This window comes from Cherax quadricarinatus, chromosome 23 (assembly GCF_038502225.1).
Source record: "Cherax quadricarinatus isolate ZL_2023a chromosome 23, ASM3850222v1, whole genome shotgun sequence".
Taxonomy (NCBI): Eukaryota; Metazoa; Arthropoda; class Malacostraca; order Decapoda; family Parastacidae; genus Cherax; species Cherax quadricarinatus.
Window position 1 is genome coordinate 10,056,300 of NC_091314.1, and position 19,872 is coordinate 10,076,171.

Consider the following 19,872-nt stretch of genomic DNA (forward strand, 5'->3'; position numbering starts at 1 on the left):
GTCTCTCCATTTTGTCTGGAAACTCCAAAATTTCAAATGTTTTTAAAAGTTATTTCATATTTTATATATACTCTGATAATTATACAGTGGACCCCCGGTTAACGATATTTTTTCACTCCAGAAGTATGTTCAGGTGCCAGTACTGACCGAATTTGTTCCCATAAGGAATATTGTGAAGTAGATTAGTACATTTCTGACCCCCAAACATACACGTACAAACGCACTAACATAAATACACTTACATAATTGGTCGCATTCGGAGGTGATCGTTATGCGGGGGTCCACTGTACTTATGTATACCTGTACTTAAATAAACTTACATACTGTGCTGCCATGCAGGTACACATTAAAATCAGTAATTGTGTCTTATGTCTCCAGACGTCATATTAGTAATGATAATAATAATCATCGAGTCTCATTTAAATGTCGTATATTACGTTAAATACACATTTTCATTAATCCATCTATGATATTTTTTCAAAATTTTATAATAAACACGATACATAACATAAAAAGATGATAAATACACCCCACAATAGAATAAATAAACATAAATATGAGATGTGGTAGCAGACGACTTGCACAAGTGATGCCATATTAGAAATGCTAATAATAATCACCGAGTCTCATTAAATGTTGTATATTATGTTAATATACACATTTTCATTAATTCATCCATGATATTTTTTTCAAAATTATATAATAAACACGATACATAACATAAAAAGATGATAAATACACCCTACAATAGAATAAATAAACATAAATATGAGATGTGGTAGCCAGATAACTTGTACAAGTGATGCCAAGAATAACATTTTCTCTAATCTAACATAAGAGAAAATGTGTTACTGGGGGTAACTGTAGAAAATTATTCCTTTCGTATGTGTGTAAGTAAGTTTATTCAGGTATACACAAATACAGTTACATAGATTATCATACATAACAACATATGTGTAGAGAACCTAGGATAACCCAAAAAAGTCAGAGTGACTTATTTCCATTGCCTTCACTCAGAGCATCATTTCTTCTCAAAATGATGTTACATGAGAATGGGAGTGTTCTTCTTTATTTATTCTACCGTATCAATGCAGAGACAACCTGTACACAAACCAGACGTGTACACTTCGTTTACAAAACTTAACTTCGCCTGGTTTGTTTACATAACTCTGCGCCTGTCCTCTTTCATGCACTCATTCTTTCTCTCTCTCATTTATTCGTTTTATCTCATTTACTTACTCCTGACCCTACATTAAGACTACAATTACAAATATTTTAAGGTAAGTAATGAGTGAACTGTATATACATTTTATCGCTCTGGGATGCTTAAATGTAATAGAATATTGTGTAGGTGGGTTGGCCTGGTATGGTAGCCCGGCTGACTACCATACATACCACACTTGATTTTTTACAATAAATACTACTCATCTCACCCTATATTTTAAGGTAAGTAATGAGTGAACTGTATATACATTTTATCGCTCTGGGATGCTTAAATATCATAGAATTGTATGTGTGGGTGGGGTGGCCTGGTATGGTAGCCTGGCTGACTACCATACATACCACACTTGATTTCTTACAATAAATACTACTTGTCTCACCCTAGATTAAGACTATAAATATTTTAAGGTAAGTAATGAGTGCACTATGTGTGTATTGTACTTTTTATTGTTTTTTGATGCCTGGTTCTATTGCTAACTTAATATATGTTAGTGTAAACTTGTTATCTAGTGTTTGTATGCATTTGTAAGTGGAAAAAAAGGGTGTTCCACTTTACGGCGGTTTCCGCTTTATGGCGGTAGCCTGGAACCTAACCAGCCGTATAAGTGGGGCCTTCCTGTATATACATATATATATATATATATATATATATATATATATATATATATATATATATATATATATATATATATATATATATGTATATATATATATATATATATATATATATATATATATATATATATATATATATATATATATATATATATATATATATATATATATATATTTTTTTTTCAACAAGTCGGTCGTCTCCCACCGAGGCAGGGTGACCCAAAAAAGAAAGAAAATCCCCAAAAAGAAAATACTTTCATCATCATTCAACACTTTCACCACACTCACACATTATCACTGCTTTTGCAGAGGTGCTCAGAATACAACAGTTTAGAAGCATATACGTATAAAGATACACAACATATCCCTCCAAACTGCCAATATCCCAAACCCCTCCTTTAAAGTGCAGGCATTGTACTTCCCATTTCCAGGACTCAAGTCCGACTATATGAAAATAACCGGTTTCCCTGAATCCCTTCACTAAATATTACCCTGCTCACACTCCAACAGATCGTCAGGTCCCAAGTATCATTCGTCTCCATTCACTCCTATCTAACACGCTCATGCACGCTTGCTGGAAGTCCAAGCCCCTCGCCCACAAAACCTCCTTTACCCCCTCTTTCCAACCCTTTCGAGGACGACCCCTACCCCTCTTTCCTTCCCCTATAGATTTATATGCTTTCCATGTCATTCTACTTTGATCCATTCTCTCTAAATGACCATACCACCTCAACAACCCCTCTTCTGCCCTCTGACTAATGTTTTTATTAACTCCACACCTTCTCCTAATTTCCACACTCCGAATTTTCTGCATAATATTTACACCACACATTGCCCTTAGACAGGACATCTCCACTGCCTCCAACCGTCTCCTCGCTGCTGCATTTACCACCCAAGCTTCACATCCATATAAGAGTGTTGGTACTACTATACTTTCATACATTCCCTTCTTTGCCTCCACAGATAACGTTTTTTGACTCCACATATACCTCAACGCACCACTCACCTTTTTTCCCTCATCAATTCTATGATTAACCTCATCCTTCATAAATCTATCCGCCGACACGTCAACTCCCAAGTATCTGAAAACATTCACTTCTTCCATACTCCTCCTCCCCAATTTGATATCAAATTTTTCTTTATCTAAATCATTTGATACCCTCATCACCTTACTCTTTTCTATGTTCACTTTCAACTTTCTACCTTTACACACATTCTCAAACTCATCCACTAACCTTTGCAATTTTTCTTTAGAATCTCCCATAAGCACAGTTTCATCAGCAAAAAGTAACTGTGTCAATTCCCATTTTGAATTTGATTCCCCATAATTTAATCCCACCCCTCTCCCGAACACCCTAGCATTTACTTCTTTTACAACCCCATCTATAAATATATTAAACAACCATGGTGACATTACACATCCCTGTCTAAGACCTACTTTTACCGGGAAGTAGTCTCCCTCTCTTCTACACACCCTAACCTGAGCCCTCACTATCCTCATAAAAGCTCTTTACAGCATTTAGTAACTTACCACCTATTCCATAAACTTGCAACATCTGCCACATTGCTCCTCTATCCACTCTATCATATGCCTTTTCTAAATCCATAAATGCAATAAAAACTTCCCTACCTTTATCTAAATACTGTTCACATATATGTTTCAATGTAAACACTTGATCTACACATCCCCTACCCACTCTGAAACCTCCTTGCTCATCCGCAATTCTACATTCTGTCTTACCTCTAATTCTTTCAATTATAACTCTACCGTATACTTTTCCTGGTATACTCAGTAAACTTATTCCTCTATAATTTTTACAATCTCTTTTGTCCCCTTTCCCTTTATATAAAGGAACTATACACGCTCTCCGCCAATCCCTAGGTACCTTCCCCTCTTTCATACATTTATTAAACAAAAGTACCAACCACTCCAACACTATATCCCCCCCTACTTTTAACATTTCTGTCATGATCCCATCAGTTCCAGCTGCTTTACCCCCTTTCATTCTACGTAATGCCTCACGTACCTCCACCACACTTACATTCTGCTCTTCTTCACTCCTAAAAGATGGTATACCTCCCTGGCCAGTGCATGAAATTACTGCCTCCCTTTCTTCCTCAACATTTAAAAGTTCCTCAAAATATTCTCGCCATCTACCTAATACCTCCCTCTCCCCATCTACTAACTCCCCTACTCTGTTTTTAACGGACAAATCCATACTTTCCCTAGGCTTTCTTAACTTGTTTAACTCACTCCAAAATTTTTTCTTATTTTCAATAAAATTTCTTGACAGTGCCTCTCCCACTCTTTCATCTGCTCTCCTTTTGCACTCTCTCACCACTCTCTTCACCTTTCTTTTACTCTCCATATACTCTGCTCTTCTTATAACACTTCTGCTTTGTAAAAACCTCTCGTAAGCTACCTTTTTCTCTTTTATCACACCCTTTACTTCATCATTCCACCAATCACTTCTCTTTCCTCCTGCCCCCACCCTCCTATAACCACAAACTTCTGCCCCACATTCTAATACTGCATTTTTAAAACTATTCTAACCCTCTTCAACCCCCCCACTACTCATCTTTGCACTAGCCCACCTTTCTGCCAATAGGCGCTTATATCTCGCCCGAACTTCCTCCTCCCTTAGTTTATACACTTTCACCTCCCTCTTACTTGTTGTTGCCACCTTCCTCTTTTCCCATCTACCTCTTACTCTAACTGTAGCTACAACTAAATAATGATCTGATATATCAGTTGCCCCTCTATAAACATGTACATCCTGGAGCCTACCCATCAACCTTTTATCCACCAATACATAATCTAACAAACTACTTTCATTACGTGCTACATCATACCTTGTATATTTATTTATCCTCTTTTTCATAAAATATGTATTACTTATTACCAAATTTCTTTCTACACATAGCTCAATTAACCCTTTCAGGGTCCGTCCCGTAGATCTACGGCTTTACGTTCAGGGTCCAAACCGTAGATCTACGCCATGAGCTCAGCTCACTCTCATAAACTGTGAGTGGTACATTTGGGCCTAGATATGAGAGAATACATCTATGTGGTATGTGTGCACCACATAAAAACACATCCTGCAGCACACTGTGTATAATGAGAGAAAAAAAATGAAATCATGATTTTTCGATTAAAATAGCAACTTTGCAGTGTTTTTTCGTATGTTTTTTATAGTTGTATTTGCGATTTCTTGGTCTCATTTGATAGAATGGAAGACATATTACAGAAATAGAGATGATTTTGATTGGTTTTAGCATTGGAAATGGCTTGAAACTGAGCTCAAAGTAGCGGAAATGTTAAATTTTTGCCGATATTCAAGAGTAAACAAGCGACCTCACGCGTCTAATACACGTCAGCTGGTGGGTCTAATATACATTCACAAATATGGTGATCATATTTATACAGTTATTACAGTATTGCATAACAGTAAATCTTCTATTTTTTGGTGTGAATAAAAATTCATTATGTGAATAAAAAATCAAAATGGAATTTATTTGTAAAGCCTCAAAACATAACTAATGAACAGAGGAAATGTTAGTTTAGTGCCAGGAATGCCTACATTGTTCATTCTGGACCCTATTTTGAAATTGGAATATTTTGAACTTTGTGTTAAATTGGCCAAATTAACAATTTCCGATCACTTTGTTTTGTAGTTGAAACAGTTGACTTGGCGATTTCTTGTGCTCAATCGATAGAATAGAAGTAATACTAGTGAAATAGCTAAGAATTTGGTTCATTGGAATAATGTAATTGGCCTAAAATGGGAGTCAAAGTCGGCAAAATCGCCGATTCGTAAATATCGCTGACACATCAAAATTCGCGAGAGCATAATTTCGTCAATTTTCCACCAAATTTCGTACTTTTTGTTTTATTACCTTCACAAAAAGATTCTCTACGATTTCATAAGAAAAAATAACAAATTTTTTTTTTTAAAATTCTTGGACACTGGTGCGTGACTCCAGATTTGGGCCTTGGACCCTGAAAGGGTTAAAGGCTCCCCATTTACATTTACCCCTGGCACCCCAAATTTACCTACTACTCCCTCCATAACATTTTTACCCACTTTAGCATTGAAATCCCCAACCACCATTACTCTCACACTTGATTCAAAACTCCCCACGCATTCACTCAACATTTCCCAGAATCTCTCTCTCTCCTCTACACTTCTCTCTTCTCCAGGTGCATACACGCTTACTATAACCCACTTTTCACATCCAATCTTTATTTTACTCCACATAATCCTTGAATTTATGCATTTGTAGTCCCTCTTTTCCTGCCATAGCTTATCCTTCAACATTATTGCTACTCCTTCTTTAGCTCTAACTCTATTTGAAACCCCTGACCTAATCCCATTTATTCCTCTCCATTGAAACTCTCCCACCCCCTTCAGCTTTGTTTCACTTAAAGCCAGGACATCCAGTTTCTTCTCATTCATAACATCCACAATCATCTCTTTCTTATCATTTGCACAACATCCACGCACATTCAGACTTCCCACTTTGACAATTTTCTTCTTCTTATTCTTTTTAGTAATCTTTACAGGAAAAGGGGTTACTAGCCCATTGTTCCTGGCATTTTAGTTGACTTTTACAACACGCATGGCATACGGAGGAAAGATTCTTATTCCACTTCCACATGGATATAAAAGGAAAAGTAATAAGACCAAGAACTATTAAGATAAAATCAAAGAAAACTCAGATGAGTGTGTATAAATAAACATGTACATGTATGTGTAGTGTGACCTAAGTGTAAGTAGAAGTAGCAAGACGTACCTGTAATCTTGCATATTTATGAGACAGACAAAAGACACCAGCAATCCTACCATCATGTAAAACAATTACAGGCTTTCGTTTTACACTCACTTGGCAGGACGGTAGTACCTCCCTGGGTGGTTGCTGTCTACCAACCTACTACCTATAAATATAAATAAATAAATATATATATATATATATATATATATATATATATATATATATATACATATACATATACACACAGTGGAACCTCTACTTGCGAGTTTTTCCAAATACGAGCAGTCGATGGGTCAATTTTTTGCTTCCATATGCGAGCAAAATTTTCACAAGCGAGCAGACCTCAAGGCAGGTTCCTTGACACTGGTGAGGGGCTCTTGCTCTTGATCTCGGGAATTGTATCTCATTTGTTTGTTGGACTATCTTATTGAAACTTGGGCAATGTATGATGGAAAGATTCAATTCATTCAGTTCAAGTTTATTCTCTATAAGGGTTACAATGTGGGGTTTACAGGTTTTGGGTATTGTGTGGTTTACATGTTATAAAATACTAATTACAGAGGGGGCCACTAGGACACCTAGCATGGCTAGGTATTTCGAGCAGACTTAGATTAATTCTTAACATTAAAACCTTACAGATTATGGTGTTAAGGCTAAGTGACTACATCATAATTTGTTAGTTTAGCAATGTGAATGCTTTTGTTTTGGCACAATACAAGGTGTCTATATTGGAGTATCATAGGCAAACCTATGACTAGTTAGGATTTATTATTTTAAGATTAAGATTAGTATTTCTGGGTTTATAGTCAGTGGGTGAGTGAGTGTAATTGTGAACCACCAGGTGGTTATCATGTAGTTAGTTGTCGGGGTGGATCAGGGAGATAAGATGTTTTCTAACTGTAGTTTTGAAAGTGATGAATGTGTCTGCAGTTCTAGAGTTTTCAGGTAGGGTGTTCCAGATTTTAGGTCCTTTGAAATACATTGAATTTTTGTAAAGGTTTAGTCGAACACGGGGAATATCATAGAGATGTTTGTGTCTGGTGTTATGCCTGTGGATCCTGTCACAACTATCAAGCATTTTAGGTCAAGGTTAATATTGGAATTTAAGGTCCTGTAGATATAGATTGCTCAGTAGTAAGTGTGGATGTTCTGAACAGGGAGTAAGTTTAGATCTATGAAGAGTGGGGGGGTGTGTTGGCAGGGATGGAATTTAGTGATTATTCTTACTGTGGCTTTTTGTTGGTTTATTATTGGCTTTAGGTGTGTTGCTGCAGTTGAACCCCAAGCACAGATAGCATAGGTGAGGTATGCTTCTTAATGAGTTCATTTCTCAGCAATTAGCCACCCCTTAGTGGTAATTTCGAATGGTTTTTATGGTTGTATTCTCGTTTTTTTGGTCTCATTTGATAGAATGGAAGATAAATTACAGAAATAATATGATTTTGATTGATTTCACGACAAAAAGTACCTTGAAATAGAGCTCAACCTAGGAGAAATGGTCCATTGCTTGGCTGTTTCACTGTAAACAAATGACGTCACAGTAAATCTTATATTTTCTGTGTGAATAAAAATTACAAAGTATTTATATAATAATGATAATAATAATAATAATAATAATATTTTATTCATTCTAGAGTATATATTGTGTTTCTATGTTATTTATATTGTCTGTTATGTCATATTAGATGAACTGTGATATATAAATAAGCCGTATAGATGATATTAGCGAAATTATTCATGAAGTATTTTGCCCGGTCTCCAGACAAACTCTCGTCCACCGCCCATACCACTACATGAATGACATATTTTATTCATTCTAGAGTATATATCAGGTTTCTATGTTATTTATATTGTTTATTATGTCATATTAGATGAAGTGAGATAGATAAATAAGCAGTAGAGTTGATATTAGCGAAATTATTGAAGTACAGAATTCCACTGGAACACATTAATTGCATTTCAGTTAATTTAAATGAGGAAAATTGATTCTGCAAACGAGCAAATCCAGTTGCGAGCAAGGTCATGGAACGGATTAAACTTGCAAGTAGAGGTTCCACTGTATATATACTATATAAATTACACGAGCTGGGACTCGGCCCCTTCAACCACATACTGGCGAGTACAAACACTCCTTCTCTCTTTGTTTATGTTTCCCTAAATAATCCCCTTCTCAAGCTTACTAAATTGCCCCCCAAAATATTTCAAGAATACATATGTACATTATTAAATTTCTTAAAACCATACCCCCGGCCGGGATTGAACCCGCGGTCATAGAGTCTCATAACTCCAGCCCGTGGCTAACGCGACGGGCTGGAGTTTTGAGACTCTATGACCGCGGGTTCAATCCCGGCCGGGGGTATGGTTTATTTGCAATCGTGTCATTACGATTTCTTGAGTCATTAAATTTCTTTATATTTTCAGGCGGTCATCGTATGACCTTGGAGTTGGGCGTAACCACAGAGTAGGCACCCTGCCCTCACCCTCCTCACACTCTCTTCCCAGTGATGCCCTCCGCTCCACTGGGTTCGCTGTTGTCTCCAAGGGTGAGTGATGCAACTCCTTGGTCTACTGGCTGGTTGTCAGAGATTGTGTGTGTGTGTGTGTGTGTGTGTGTGTGTGTGTGTGTTGTTATGCTGCATATTCAGAAGTAATTACTGGTTATTAACATTATTATATTCATGGGGTGTCCTAAACCATTAAGGGTCATGAAGCACCTAGGAAATAAGGAATGGAGGCAATAAGATTTAATCCAAGGAATGGGAGGGTAGCTCCAGTTACTTGAATCAGAAGCTCTTGACACTAAGAAACTGCTGAATCTAAATAGGTCATACAGCATACATGTGTTTGTGTGTAACTATTAATTTGTAGCTACAGGTGCATAGGTCATTTTTGTTTCAGCTGGTGAGAGCATGTCTAATGCTTTCAATCTCTTTCTAACTCATGTTTAGATTCTGGGAGCTATTTTGAACTGTTTCTATTTTGCCTTCATGTTCTTTTAATACAGACACCATACCATTGCTGCATATTCCTATTTTTGCAAAATGTGTGAACAGTTTTATCAGCATTTCTTTGTCTATATACATGAGGCTATTTTAAAGTTGCCAGTGTCTCAGTTTTGCACCAATTCATTTCTGGTATCTTCTAGTGACAATCTTTTGTCAATAATGACTCCTGGGTCAATCTCTTTGTCTGGGGCCTTTAATATTTTATTACATAATCTATATTCTTAGCATGGCTGGTTTTCATTTTTTCCTATTACATAGCACTTGTCCATATTAAATTCCATCATCTGTCACTCCATGCGCTCAGTCAAGAGGGATATATATATATATATATGTCGTGCCGAATAGGCAGAACTTGCAATCTTGGCTTAAATAGCAATGCTCATCTTGCCATATAGGAAAAGTGAAAATTTGTGTATGCAATAATTTCGCCAAAATCATTCTGAACCCAACGAAAAAAATATATTTCACTGTGTTTGTTTAGTATTAAATTATTGTAAACAAATCTAAAATATATTTAGTTGGATTAGGCTAAAATAAATTGCGCTTGTTATAATAAGGTTAGATAAGTTTTCTAAGATTCTTTTGGTACAAAATTAAAATTTTTTACATTAACATTAATGAAAAAAATATATCTTTAAATGTATAAGAGAAAATTTTAGAAAGGAGTTAATTTTAAATGAGTTCTTGCTAACTGACCAGTTTTACATATTTGGCACGACATATATATATATATATATATATATATATATATATATATATATATATATATATATATGTATATATATATATATATATATATATATATATATATATATATATAAATATATATATATATATATATATATATATATATATATATATATATATATATATATTTTTTATTATCACACCGGCCGATTCCCACCAAGGCAGGGTGGCCCGAAAAAGAAAAACTTTCACCATCATTCACTCCATCACTGTCTTGCCAGAAGGGTGCTTTACACTACAGTTTTTAAACTGCAACATTAACACCCCTCCTTCAGAGTGCAGGCACTGTACTTCCCATCTCCAGGACTCAAGTCCGGCCTGCCGGTTTCCCTGAATCCCTTCATAAATGTTACTTTGCTCACACTCCAACAGCACGTCAAGTATTAAAAACCATTTGTCTCCATTCACTCCTATCAAACACGCTCACGCATGCCTGCTGGAAGTCCAAGCCCCTCGCACACAAAACCTCCTTTACCCCCTCCCTCCAACCCTTCCTAGGCCGACCCCTACCCCGCCTTCCTTCCACTACAGACTGATACACTCTTGAAGTCATTCTGTTTCGCTCCATTCTCTCTACATGTCCGAACCACCTCAACAACCCTTCCTCAGCCCTCTGGACAACAGTTTTGGTAATCCCGCACCTCCTCCTAACTTCCAAACTACGAATTCTCTGCATTATATTCACACCACACATTGCCCTCAGACATGACATCTCCACTGCCTCCAGCCTTCTCCTCGCTGCAACATTCATCACCCACGCTTCACACCCATATAAGAGCGTTGGTAAAACTATACTCTCATACATTCCCCTCTTTGCCTCCAAGGACAAAGTTCTTTGTCTCCACAGACTCCTAAGTGCACCACTCACTCTTTTTCCCTCATCAATTCTATGATTCACCTCATCTTTCATAGACCCATCCGCTGACACGTCCACTCCCAAATATCTGAATACATTCACCTCCTCCATACTCTCTCCCTCCAATCTGATATTCAATCTTTCATCACCTAATCTTTTTGTTATCCTCATAACCTTACTCTTTCCTGTATTCACCTTTAATTTTCTTCTTTTGCACACCCTACCAAATTCATCCACCAATCTCTGCAACTTCTCTTCAGAATCTCCCAAGAGCACAGTGTCATCAGCAAAGAGCAGCTGTGACAACTCCCACTTTGTGTGTGATTCTTTGTCTTTTAACTCCACGCCTCTTGCCAAGACCCTCGCATTTACTTCTCTTACAACCCCATCTATAAATATATTAAACAACCACGGTGACATCACACATCCTTGTCTAAGGCCTACCTTTACTGGGAAAAAATTTCCTTCTTTCCTACATACTCTAACTTGAGCCTCACTATCCTCGTAAAAACTCTTCACTGCTTTCAGTAACCTACCTCCTACACCATACACTTGCAACATCTGCCACATTGCCCCCCTATCCACCCTGTCATATGCCTTTTCCAAATCCATAAATGCCACAAAGACCTCTTTAGCCTTATCTAAATACTGTTCACTTATATGTTTCACTGTAAACACCTGGTCCACACACCCCCTACCTTTCCTAAAGCCTCCTTGTTCATCTGCTATCCTATTCTCCGTCTTACTCTTAATTCTTTCAATTATAACTCTACCATACACTTTACCAGGTACACTCAACAGACTTATCCCCCTATAATTTTTGCACTCTCTTTTATGTTAGGTAAGACACATATGCAACAGTTAGGTATCTTTATTATGAAACGTTTCGCCTACACAGTAGGCTTCTTCAGTCAAGTACAGAAAAGTTGATAGAAGCAGAAGATACTTGAAGACGATGTAATCAGTCCATCACCCTTAAAGTTTTGAGGTGGTCAGTCCCTCAGTCTGGAGAAGAGCATTGTTCCATAGTATGAAACAATATGGAGATGAAGTGACAGGATGGAGCTTTTATAGCGCCATGAGGTGAGACGTAGGCCACTAGGAGAGGTAAGAACTCAGATGTTGAAAGGTCAGGTCCTTCTCAAATCCAGCCGCTCTCACTGGTGGAAGTTGTCGAAGTTGATTGCAGGTCTGTACCAAGATACCCTTGTGTTGCAGTGTCTGACAGATTGAACATTAATGTTCAATGTTCACTCTCTTTTATCCCCTTTGCCTTTATACAAAGGAACTATGCATGCTCTCTGCCAATCCCTAGGTACCTTACCCTCTTCCATACATTTATTAAATAATTGCACCAACCACTCCAAAACTATATCCCCACCTGCTTTTAACATTTCTATCTTTATCCCATCAATCCCGGCTGCCTTACCCCCTTTCATTTTGCCTACTGCCTCACGAACTTCCCCCACACTCACAACTGGCTCTTCCTCACTCCTACAAGATGTTATTCCTCCTTGCCCTATACACGTAATCACAGCTTCCCTATCTTCATCAACATTTAACAATTCCTCAAAATATTCCTTCCATCTTCCCAATACCTCTAACTCTCCATTTAATAACTCTCCTCTCCTATTTTTAACTGACAAATCCATTTGTTCTCTAGGCTTTCTTAACTTGTTAATCTCACTCCAAAACTTTTTCTTATTTTCAACAAAATTTGTTGATAACATCTCACCCACTCTCTCATTTGCTCTCTTTTTACATTGCTTCACCACTCTCTTAACTTCTCTCTTTTTCTCCATATACTCTTCCCTCCTTGCATCACTTCTACTTTGTAAAAACTTCTCATATGCTAACTTTTTCTCCCTTACTACTCTCTTTACATCATCATTCCACCAATCGCTCCTCTTCCCTCCTGCACCCACTTTCCTGTAACCACAAACTTCTGCTGAACACTCTAACACTACATTTTTAAACCTACCCCATACCTCTTCGACCCCATTGCCTATGCTCTCATTAGCCCATCTATCCTCCAATAGCTGTTTATATCTTACCCTAACTGCCTCCTCTTTTAGTTTATAAACCTTCACCTCTCTCTTCCCTGATGCTTCTATTCTCCTTGTATCCCATCTACCTTTTACTCTCAGTGTAGCTACAACTAGAAAGTGATCTGATATATCTGTGGCCCCTCTATAAACATGTACATCCTGAAGTCTACTCAACAGTCTTTTATCTACCAATACATAATCCAACAAACTACTGTCATTTCGCCCTACATCATATCGTGTATACTTATTTATCCTCTTTTTCTTAAAATATGTATTACCTATAACTAAACCCCTTTCTATACAAAGTTCAATCAAAGGGCTCCCATTATCATTTACACCTGGCACCCCAAACTTACCTACCACACCCTCTCTAAAAGTTTCTCCTACTTTAGCATTCAAGTCCCCTACCACAATTACTCTCTCACTTGGTTCAAAGGCTCCTATACATTCACTTAACATCTCTTTCAACACACCGGCCGTATCCCACCAAGGCAGGGTGGCCCCCCCCCCCCAAAAAAAAAGTTTCTCTTTTTAAATTTAGTAATTTATACGGGAGAAAGGGTTACCAGCCCCCTTGCTCCTGGCATTTTGGTCGCTCGCCTCTTACAACACACATGGCTTATGGAGGAAGAATACTGTTCCACTTCCTCATGGAGATAAGAGGAAATAAACAAGAACAAGAACTAGAAAGAAAAATAGAAGGAAACCCAGAGGGGTGTGTATATATATGCTTGTACATGTATGTGTAGTGTGACCTAAGTGTAAGTAGAAGTAGCAAGATGTACCTGAAATCTTGCATGTTTATGAAACAGAAAAAAGGACACCAGCAATCTTACCATCATGTAAAACAATTACAGGCTTTTATTTTACACTCACTTGACAGTACCTCCCTGGGCGGTTGCTGTAAACCAACCTACTACCTAGAATATATATATACATGTATATATATATATATATATATATACAGTGGACCCCCGGTTAACGATATTTTTTCACTCCAGAAGTATGTTCAGGTGCCAGTAGTGACTGAATTTGTTCCCATAAGGAATATTGTGAAGTAGATTAGTCCATTTAAGACCCCCAAACATACACGTACAAACGCACTTACATAAATACACTTACATAATTGGTCGCATTCGGAGGTGATCGTTATGCGGGGGTCCACTGTATATATATATATATATATATATATATATATATATATGCAATAAGATCACAGTAAACAGGTGATTTCAGAATATGCAAAACAACCACTCTGAAAGTATAGAGAAATTCCAAGCGCTTTCGTGACTACTCACATTATCAAGGAACTATAGTTCCTTGATAATGTGAGTAGTCACGAAAGCGCTTGGAATTTCTCTATTCTTTCAGAGTGGTTGTTTTGCACACACACACATATATATATACGTATATATATATATGCAATAAGATCACAAAAACATGCAAAACAACCACTCTGAAAGAATAGAGAAATTCCAAGCGCTTTCGTGACTACTCACATTATCAAGGAACTATGAAAGTAAAGCATCCAAGGAAGCTATATAAGGGGTCCGGCCAGCACCTCACTATCAGATCCCACAACGGTTAAACACGTGACGCGCGGCGACCCAACTTGGATAGGTCCCTTGCACAACTCACCCCCAAGCTATTCTGGACAAATAATAATTTTTAAATTTTCTTGGGTAGAATAGCTTGGGGGTGAGTTGTGCAAGGGACCTATCCAAGTTGGGTCGCCGCGCGTCACGTGTTTAACCATTGTGGGATCTGATAGTGAGGTGCTGGCCGACCCCTTATATAGCTTCCTTGGATGCTTTACTTTCATAGTTCCTTGATAATGTGAGTAGTCACGAAAGCGCTTGGAATTTCTCTATTCTTTCAGAGTGGTTGTTTTGCATATATATATATATATATATATATATATATATATATATATATATATATATACACACACACACACAAACATAAACACACACACACACACAAACATAAACACACACACACACACAAACATAAACACACACACACACACACACACACAAACATAAACACACACACACACACACCGGTGAAGAGGAGGGGCCAGGAGCTAAGACTCGACCCCTGCAACCACAAATAGGTGAGTACAAATAGGTGAGTACACACACACACACACACACAATAAGATCACAGTAAACAGGTGATTTTAAAATGTGTAAAATAACCACTGTGAAAGAGTAGTGAAATTCCAAGTGCTTTCGTGACTACAGTGGTCCCTCGTTGTCCGTAATTAATCCGTTCCTGGAGCCGTTACTACAAACGAAATTTATGATTTACGAATCAATTTTCCCCATAAGAAATAATGTAAATACAATTAATCCGTTCCTGACACCCAGAAGTATTAAAACAAAAAAAAATTTAACATGAAATATACATGTAGTACATAAACAATACAATGGGAAATGATGAATGAAACATTAACAGCATAACACTTACCTTTATTGGAGATTCTTCTTAGTGTATGGGAGACTGGAGGAGGAGAGAGAGTGGATTGTTTATAGTTTGGAAGGGGAATCCCCTTCCATCAACACCTCAGGTACCATTTGCTTTTCTGGGGTTGCTTCTCTTCTCTGTTTCTTAATGCCACTAGGACCACCTTGAGAGTCACTGGAGTCCTGTCTCACAAAATAACTGTGGAGAGAGCTCTGTTTCTGGTGTCTCTTTAACACTTCCCTAAAATGGCCCAAGACTTTGTCACTGTACATGTTGCCAACCTGGCTTGCAACAACCTTGTTACGGTGATGTTTCTCCATAAAGCTTTCCATCTTACCCCACATAGTAAAAATCTCTTTAATTTCTGAAGAAGGCACCTTCTTCCATCTCTCTTCCTCCTCCTCTGCAGCAAGATTCTGAGCTGCGATCTGTTGCTCTTCCTGCTGAAGCTCTTGCAGCTCCTCAGTGGTGAGCTCTTCATTGTGGTCTTCCACCAATTCTTCCACATCCTCCAAACTCACATCCAACCCCATGGAACTCCCCAGTGCCACAATTGATTTTACAACAGACATAGGCTCATTAGGGTCAGTCCCAAATCCTTCAAAATCCCTCTTGTCGACACAATCTGGCCACAATTTTCTCCAGGCAGAGTTCAAAGTCCTGGTAGTCACTCCATCCCAAGCCATACCTATAAGGGTTATGCAGTGGAGGATGCTGAAGTGTTCTCTCCAAAATTCCCTTAGGGTCAAGTGAGTGTCTGTGGTCGCAGTCAAGCACCTGTGAAACATTGCTTTTGTGTAGAGTTTTTTAAAGTTTGCAATAACCTGCTGGTCCATGGGTTGGAGGAGAGGAGTGGTATTCGGGGGCAAGAACTTTACTGTGATGAACCCAAACTCCTCGAAAATTAGGTCATCCAAGTTTGGAGGATGAGCAGGTGCATTGTCCAATACTAGCACGCACTTGAGATCCAATTTCTTTTCCAGGAGATACTCCTTCACACTAGGGCCAAACACTTCATTGAACCACTCGACGAAAATTTCCCTCGTGACCCATGCCTTACTATTAGATTTCCAAAACACACACAATTTACTCTTCATAACATTGTTTTTCCTGAACACTCTGGGATTTTCAGAATGGTACACTAGTAATGGCTTCACTTTGAAATCCCCACTGGAGCTAGGAACAGTGTGTTCGGGTAGTTGCCAGTGAGGTAGTCATTTGGTGGGGTATCTGAGCTTGGGATTTTATTGGCAAAGTTTTGACCTATAGTGGAGAAGAAATCATTGAGTCTGTTTGCTGTTTCTGTTGGTGGGAGTTGGGGTTCATCTGATTTTGCTAATTTTATTTTGCTATGTCGTGATATCTTTTTTGTTCCCAGAATTTCTGATAGGGTCTTCCAGGTCTTTTTTATATCACCTCGTAAGTTGGATAATCTGTTTTCATAATACAATTTTTTAGCCCTTCTTATCAGGCTGGTTAGGATTGACGAGTAACGTTTCGTTTGGTCTCTGGTTATGTGACCCATTCTGTACTGTTTTTCATATCGGTGTTTTGTATTTATGGATTTGAGAATGCTGGGTGTTAGCCAGGGACTGTTCAGTCTCTTAGCTGTCATCTGTTTAGATTTTTAGGGCAGTGCTTGTTATAAAGGTATTGGGTCTTTTTTAGAAAATTATTAAAACATTCGTCAATATATATATAGATTTCTAGCTCAGTGTGCCAGTCAATGTTTGTTACTGCTGTTGTGAAGTTATTAATGGCTGCCTCATTGTGAAGTCTGAAGGTGACTTTAGTAGTGTCTTGGGGTATTTTACCAAGAGTTGTTATGAGGAAAGTAGGGTAGTGGTCTGTGGTATTATCTGTAATTATGCCTGATTTTAAAGGGGATATGGTGTTGGTCCAGATGTGGTCAAGTAGGGAAACACTAGTCTCTGTAACTCTTGTAGGTTTTGTTACTGTTGGTAGCAACATGCAGTTACCCATTGTGTTTGTGAATTCAGTAATGTGTGGGTCCTGGTCTTGCAGGAGATTTATATTGAAGTCACCTGAGAGTAGTAAGTGATCTTTGTTCATGCGTGCATCAGTTATCATACTTCCTAGGTTTTGACTAAATTGGCTAATGTTTGATTGTGGAACTCTGTAGATGTTTATCACTGTGAGAGGTTTTTGTAGGTATTTGGATTTGAATTTAGCTATTATATATTCCCCATGTTCATCCCTTGTGCAAGTATTAGTGATACATTCTAGTTGGTCTGAGTAGTATATAGCAGTGCCACCCCCTTGTTGGTCTGGCCTACAGTTGTGTATGGCTGTGTAACCAGGAATGGCATAGACATCTGTAGTATCAGGCTTTAGCCAGGTTTCAGTTAGTGTAATGATGGACATATTGGCATGCAAGGAATTTAGTAATGCTATGAGGTCATCGTAATGCTTGCTTAAAGATCTGATATTGTAGTTAAAGATAGTTATGTTGTTGTTGGCTCTGAGAAGTGCCTTTGATTGTTCTGCTGTGTAGTAATTACAGTAACTGTTTGAATCATTTAAGTCATTAAATAAGAGGTTGGTATCAGGATCAATGCTTGTAATCATAAGATTTGTAGTGAATCTATAGTTGGAATTAAGTAAAAAATAAAGTAAATATTCTAAAGCTAAAAAAAAAAATAGCACCTGAATTATTTAACAAATGTAAAAATAATGAGCTAAGGTAGTTTTTTAAAGCTAAAATAAAGGAGACAATATAAAAGGGACTAAAATAATTTGTGGTGAACAAATAAAGTGATGATCAAATAATGGAGCTTGGGAATATGATAGTAGGTAGTACTTTAAAGGTAATTCTTTAAAGTTAGAATTATAATATAAAATTATAATATAAAAGGGACTAATATAAGTTGTGGTGAACAATAAAGTGGTAATCAAATAAATGAGCTTTGGAGTATAATGGCAAAATAGTGAACTTATTAACTTTAGCACCTGAGAATAGCACCTTGATTATTTTAACAATTGTGAATATATGAGCTAAGGTAGTCATATAAAGCTAAAATAAAGGAAAAAAAAATATATATATATATAAGGGACTACAATTAAGTAATGGTAAACAAGTTAAATGGACAGATAGTCACTATGAAATAATATTGGTTTAGGAGTAATATCTGATTTGTAATATTAAATAAGTTGAGCAGTTTATTGCACAATAAAAAGTAAAAAAAAAATGAGGTAGTTGGTACTAGCTAGCAAAAGATAGTTTTGGTACTTGCAAAAAAGTAATTGGAATATATATATATATATATATATATATATATATATATACAGTGGACCCCCGCATAGCGAACGCATCGCATAGCGAACAATCCGCATAGCGAACGCTTTGTTCGCTGAAATTTTGCCCCGCATAGTAGACAAAAACCCGCTCAGCGAACTTCGTCCGAGACGCGTCCAATGTGCGGCCTCAGCCAGCCTCACATGTGCCGCCCGTCCCATTGTTTACCAGCCAGCCTCCGCGGTAACATCCAAGCATACACTCGGAATATTTCGTATTATTACAGTGTTTTCGGTGCTGTTTGTGGAAAATAAGTGACCATGGGCCCCAAGAAAGCTTCTAGTGCCAACCCTACACCTCAAAGGGTAAGAATACCCATTGAACTTAAGAAAGAAATCATTGATAAGTATGAAAGTGGAGTACGTATCACCGACCTGGTCAGGTTGTACAAGAAACCAAAATCAACCATCGGTTCTATTGTGGGCAAGAAAACGGCAATCAAGGAAGCTGTTGTTGCCAAAGGTTTAACTGTGTTTTCGAAACAAAGATCGCAAGTGATGGAAGATGTTGAGAGACTCTTATTGGTGTGGATAAATGAAAAACAGCTAGCAGGAGATAGCGTCTCTCAAGCGATCATATGTGAAAAGGCTAGGAAGTTGCATGACGATTTAATTAAAAAAATGCCTGCAACTAGTGATGATGTGAGTGAATTTAAGGCCAGCAAAGGTTGGTTTGAGAGATTTAAGAAGCGTAGTGGCATCCATAGTGTGATACGGCATGGTGAGGCTGCCAGTTCGGACCACAAAGCGGCTGAAAAATATGTGCATGAATTCAAGGAGTACATAGAAACTGAAGGACTGGAACCTGAACAAGTGTTTAATT

The 19,872-nt window shown here is 37.7% G+C and overlaps 1 protein-coding gene across 4 annotated transcripts in view; it reads left to right on the forward strand.

The window, feature by feature from the left end:
- Positions 1 to 19,872, forward strand: part of LOC128685596 (TOG array regulator of axonemal microtubules protein 1) — a 398,406-nt gene that overhangs the window by 316,048 nt on the left and 62,486 nt on the right. For all 4 annotated transcript variants that reach the window (XM_070087883.1, XM_070087884.1, XM_070087885.1 and 1 more), the window contains one exon: positions 9,031 to 9,152. In XM_070087883.1, coding sequence (XP_069943984.1) covers positions 9,031 to 9,152 — 122 coding nt within the window. The remainder of the gene's footprint in view (positions 1 to 9,030; positions 9,153 to 19,872) is intronic.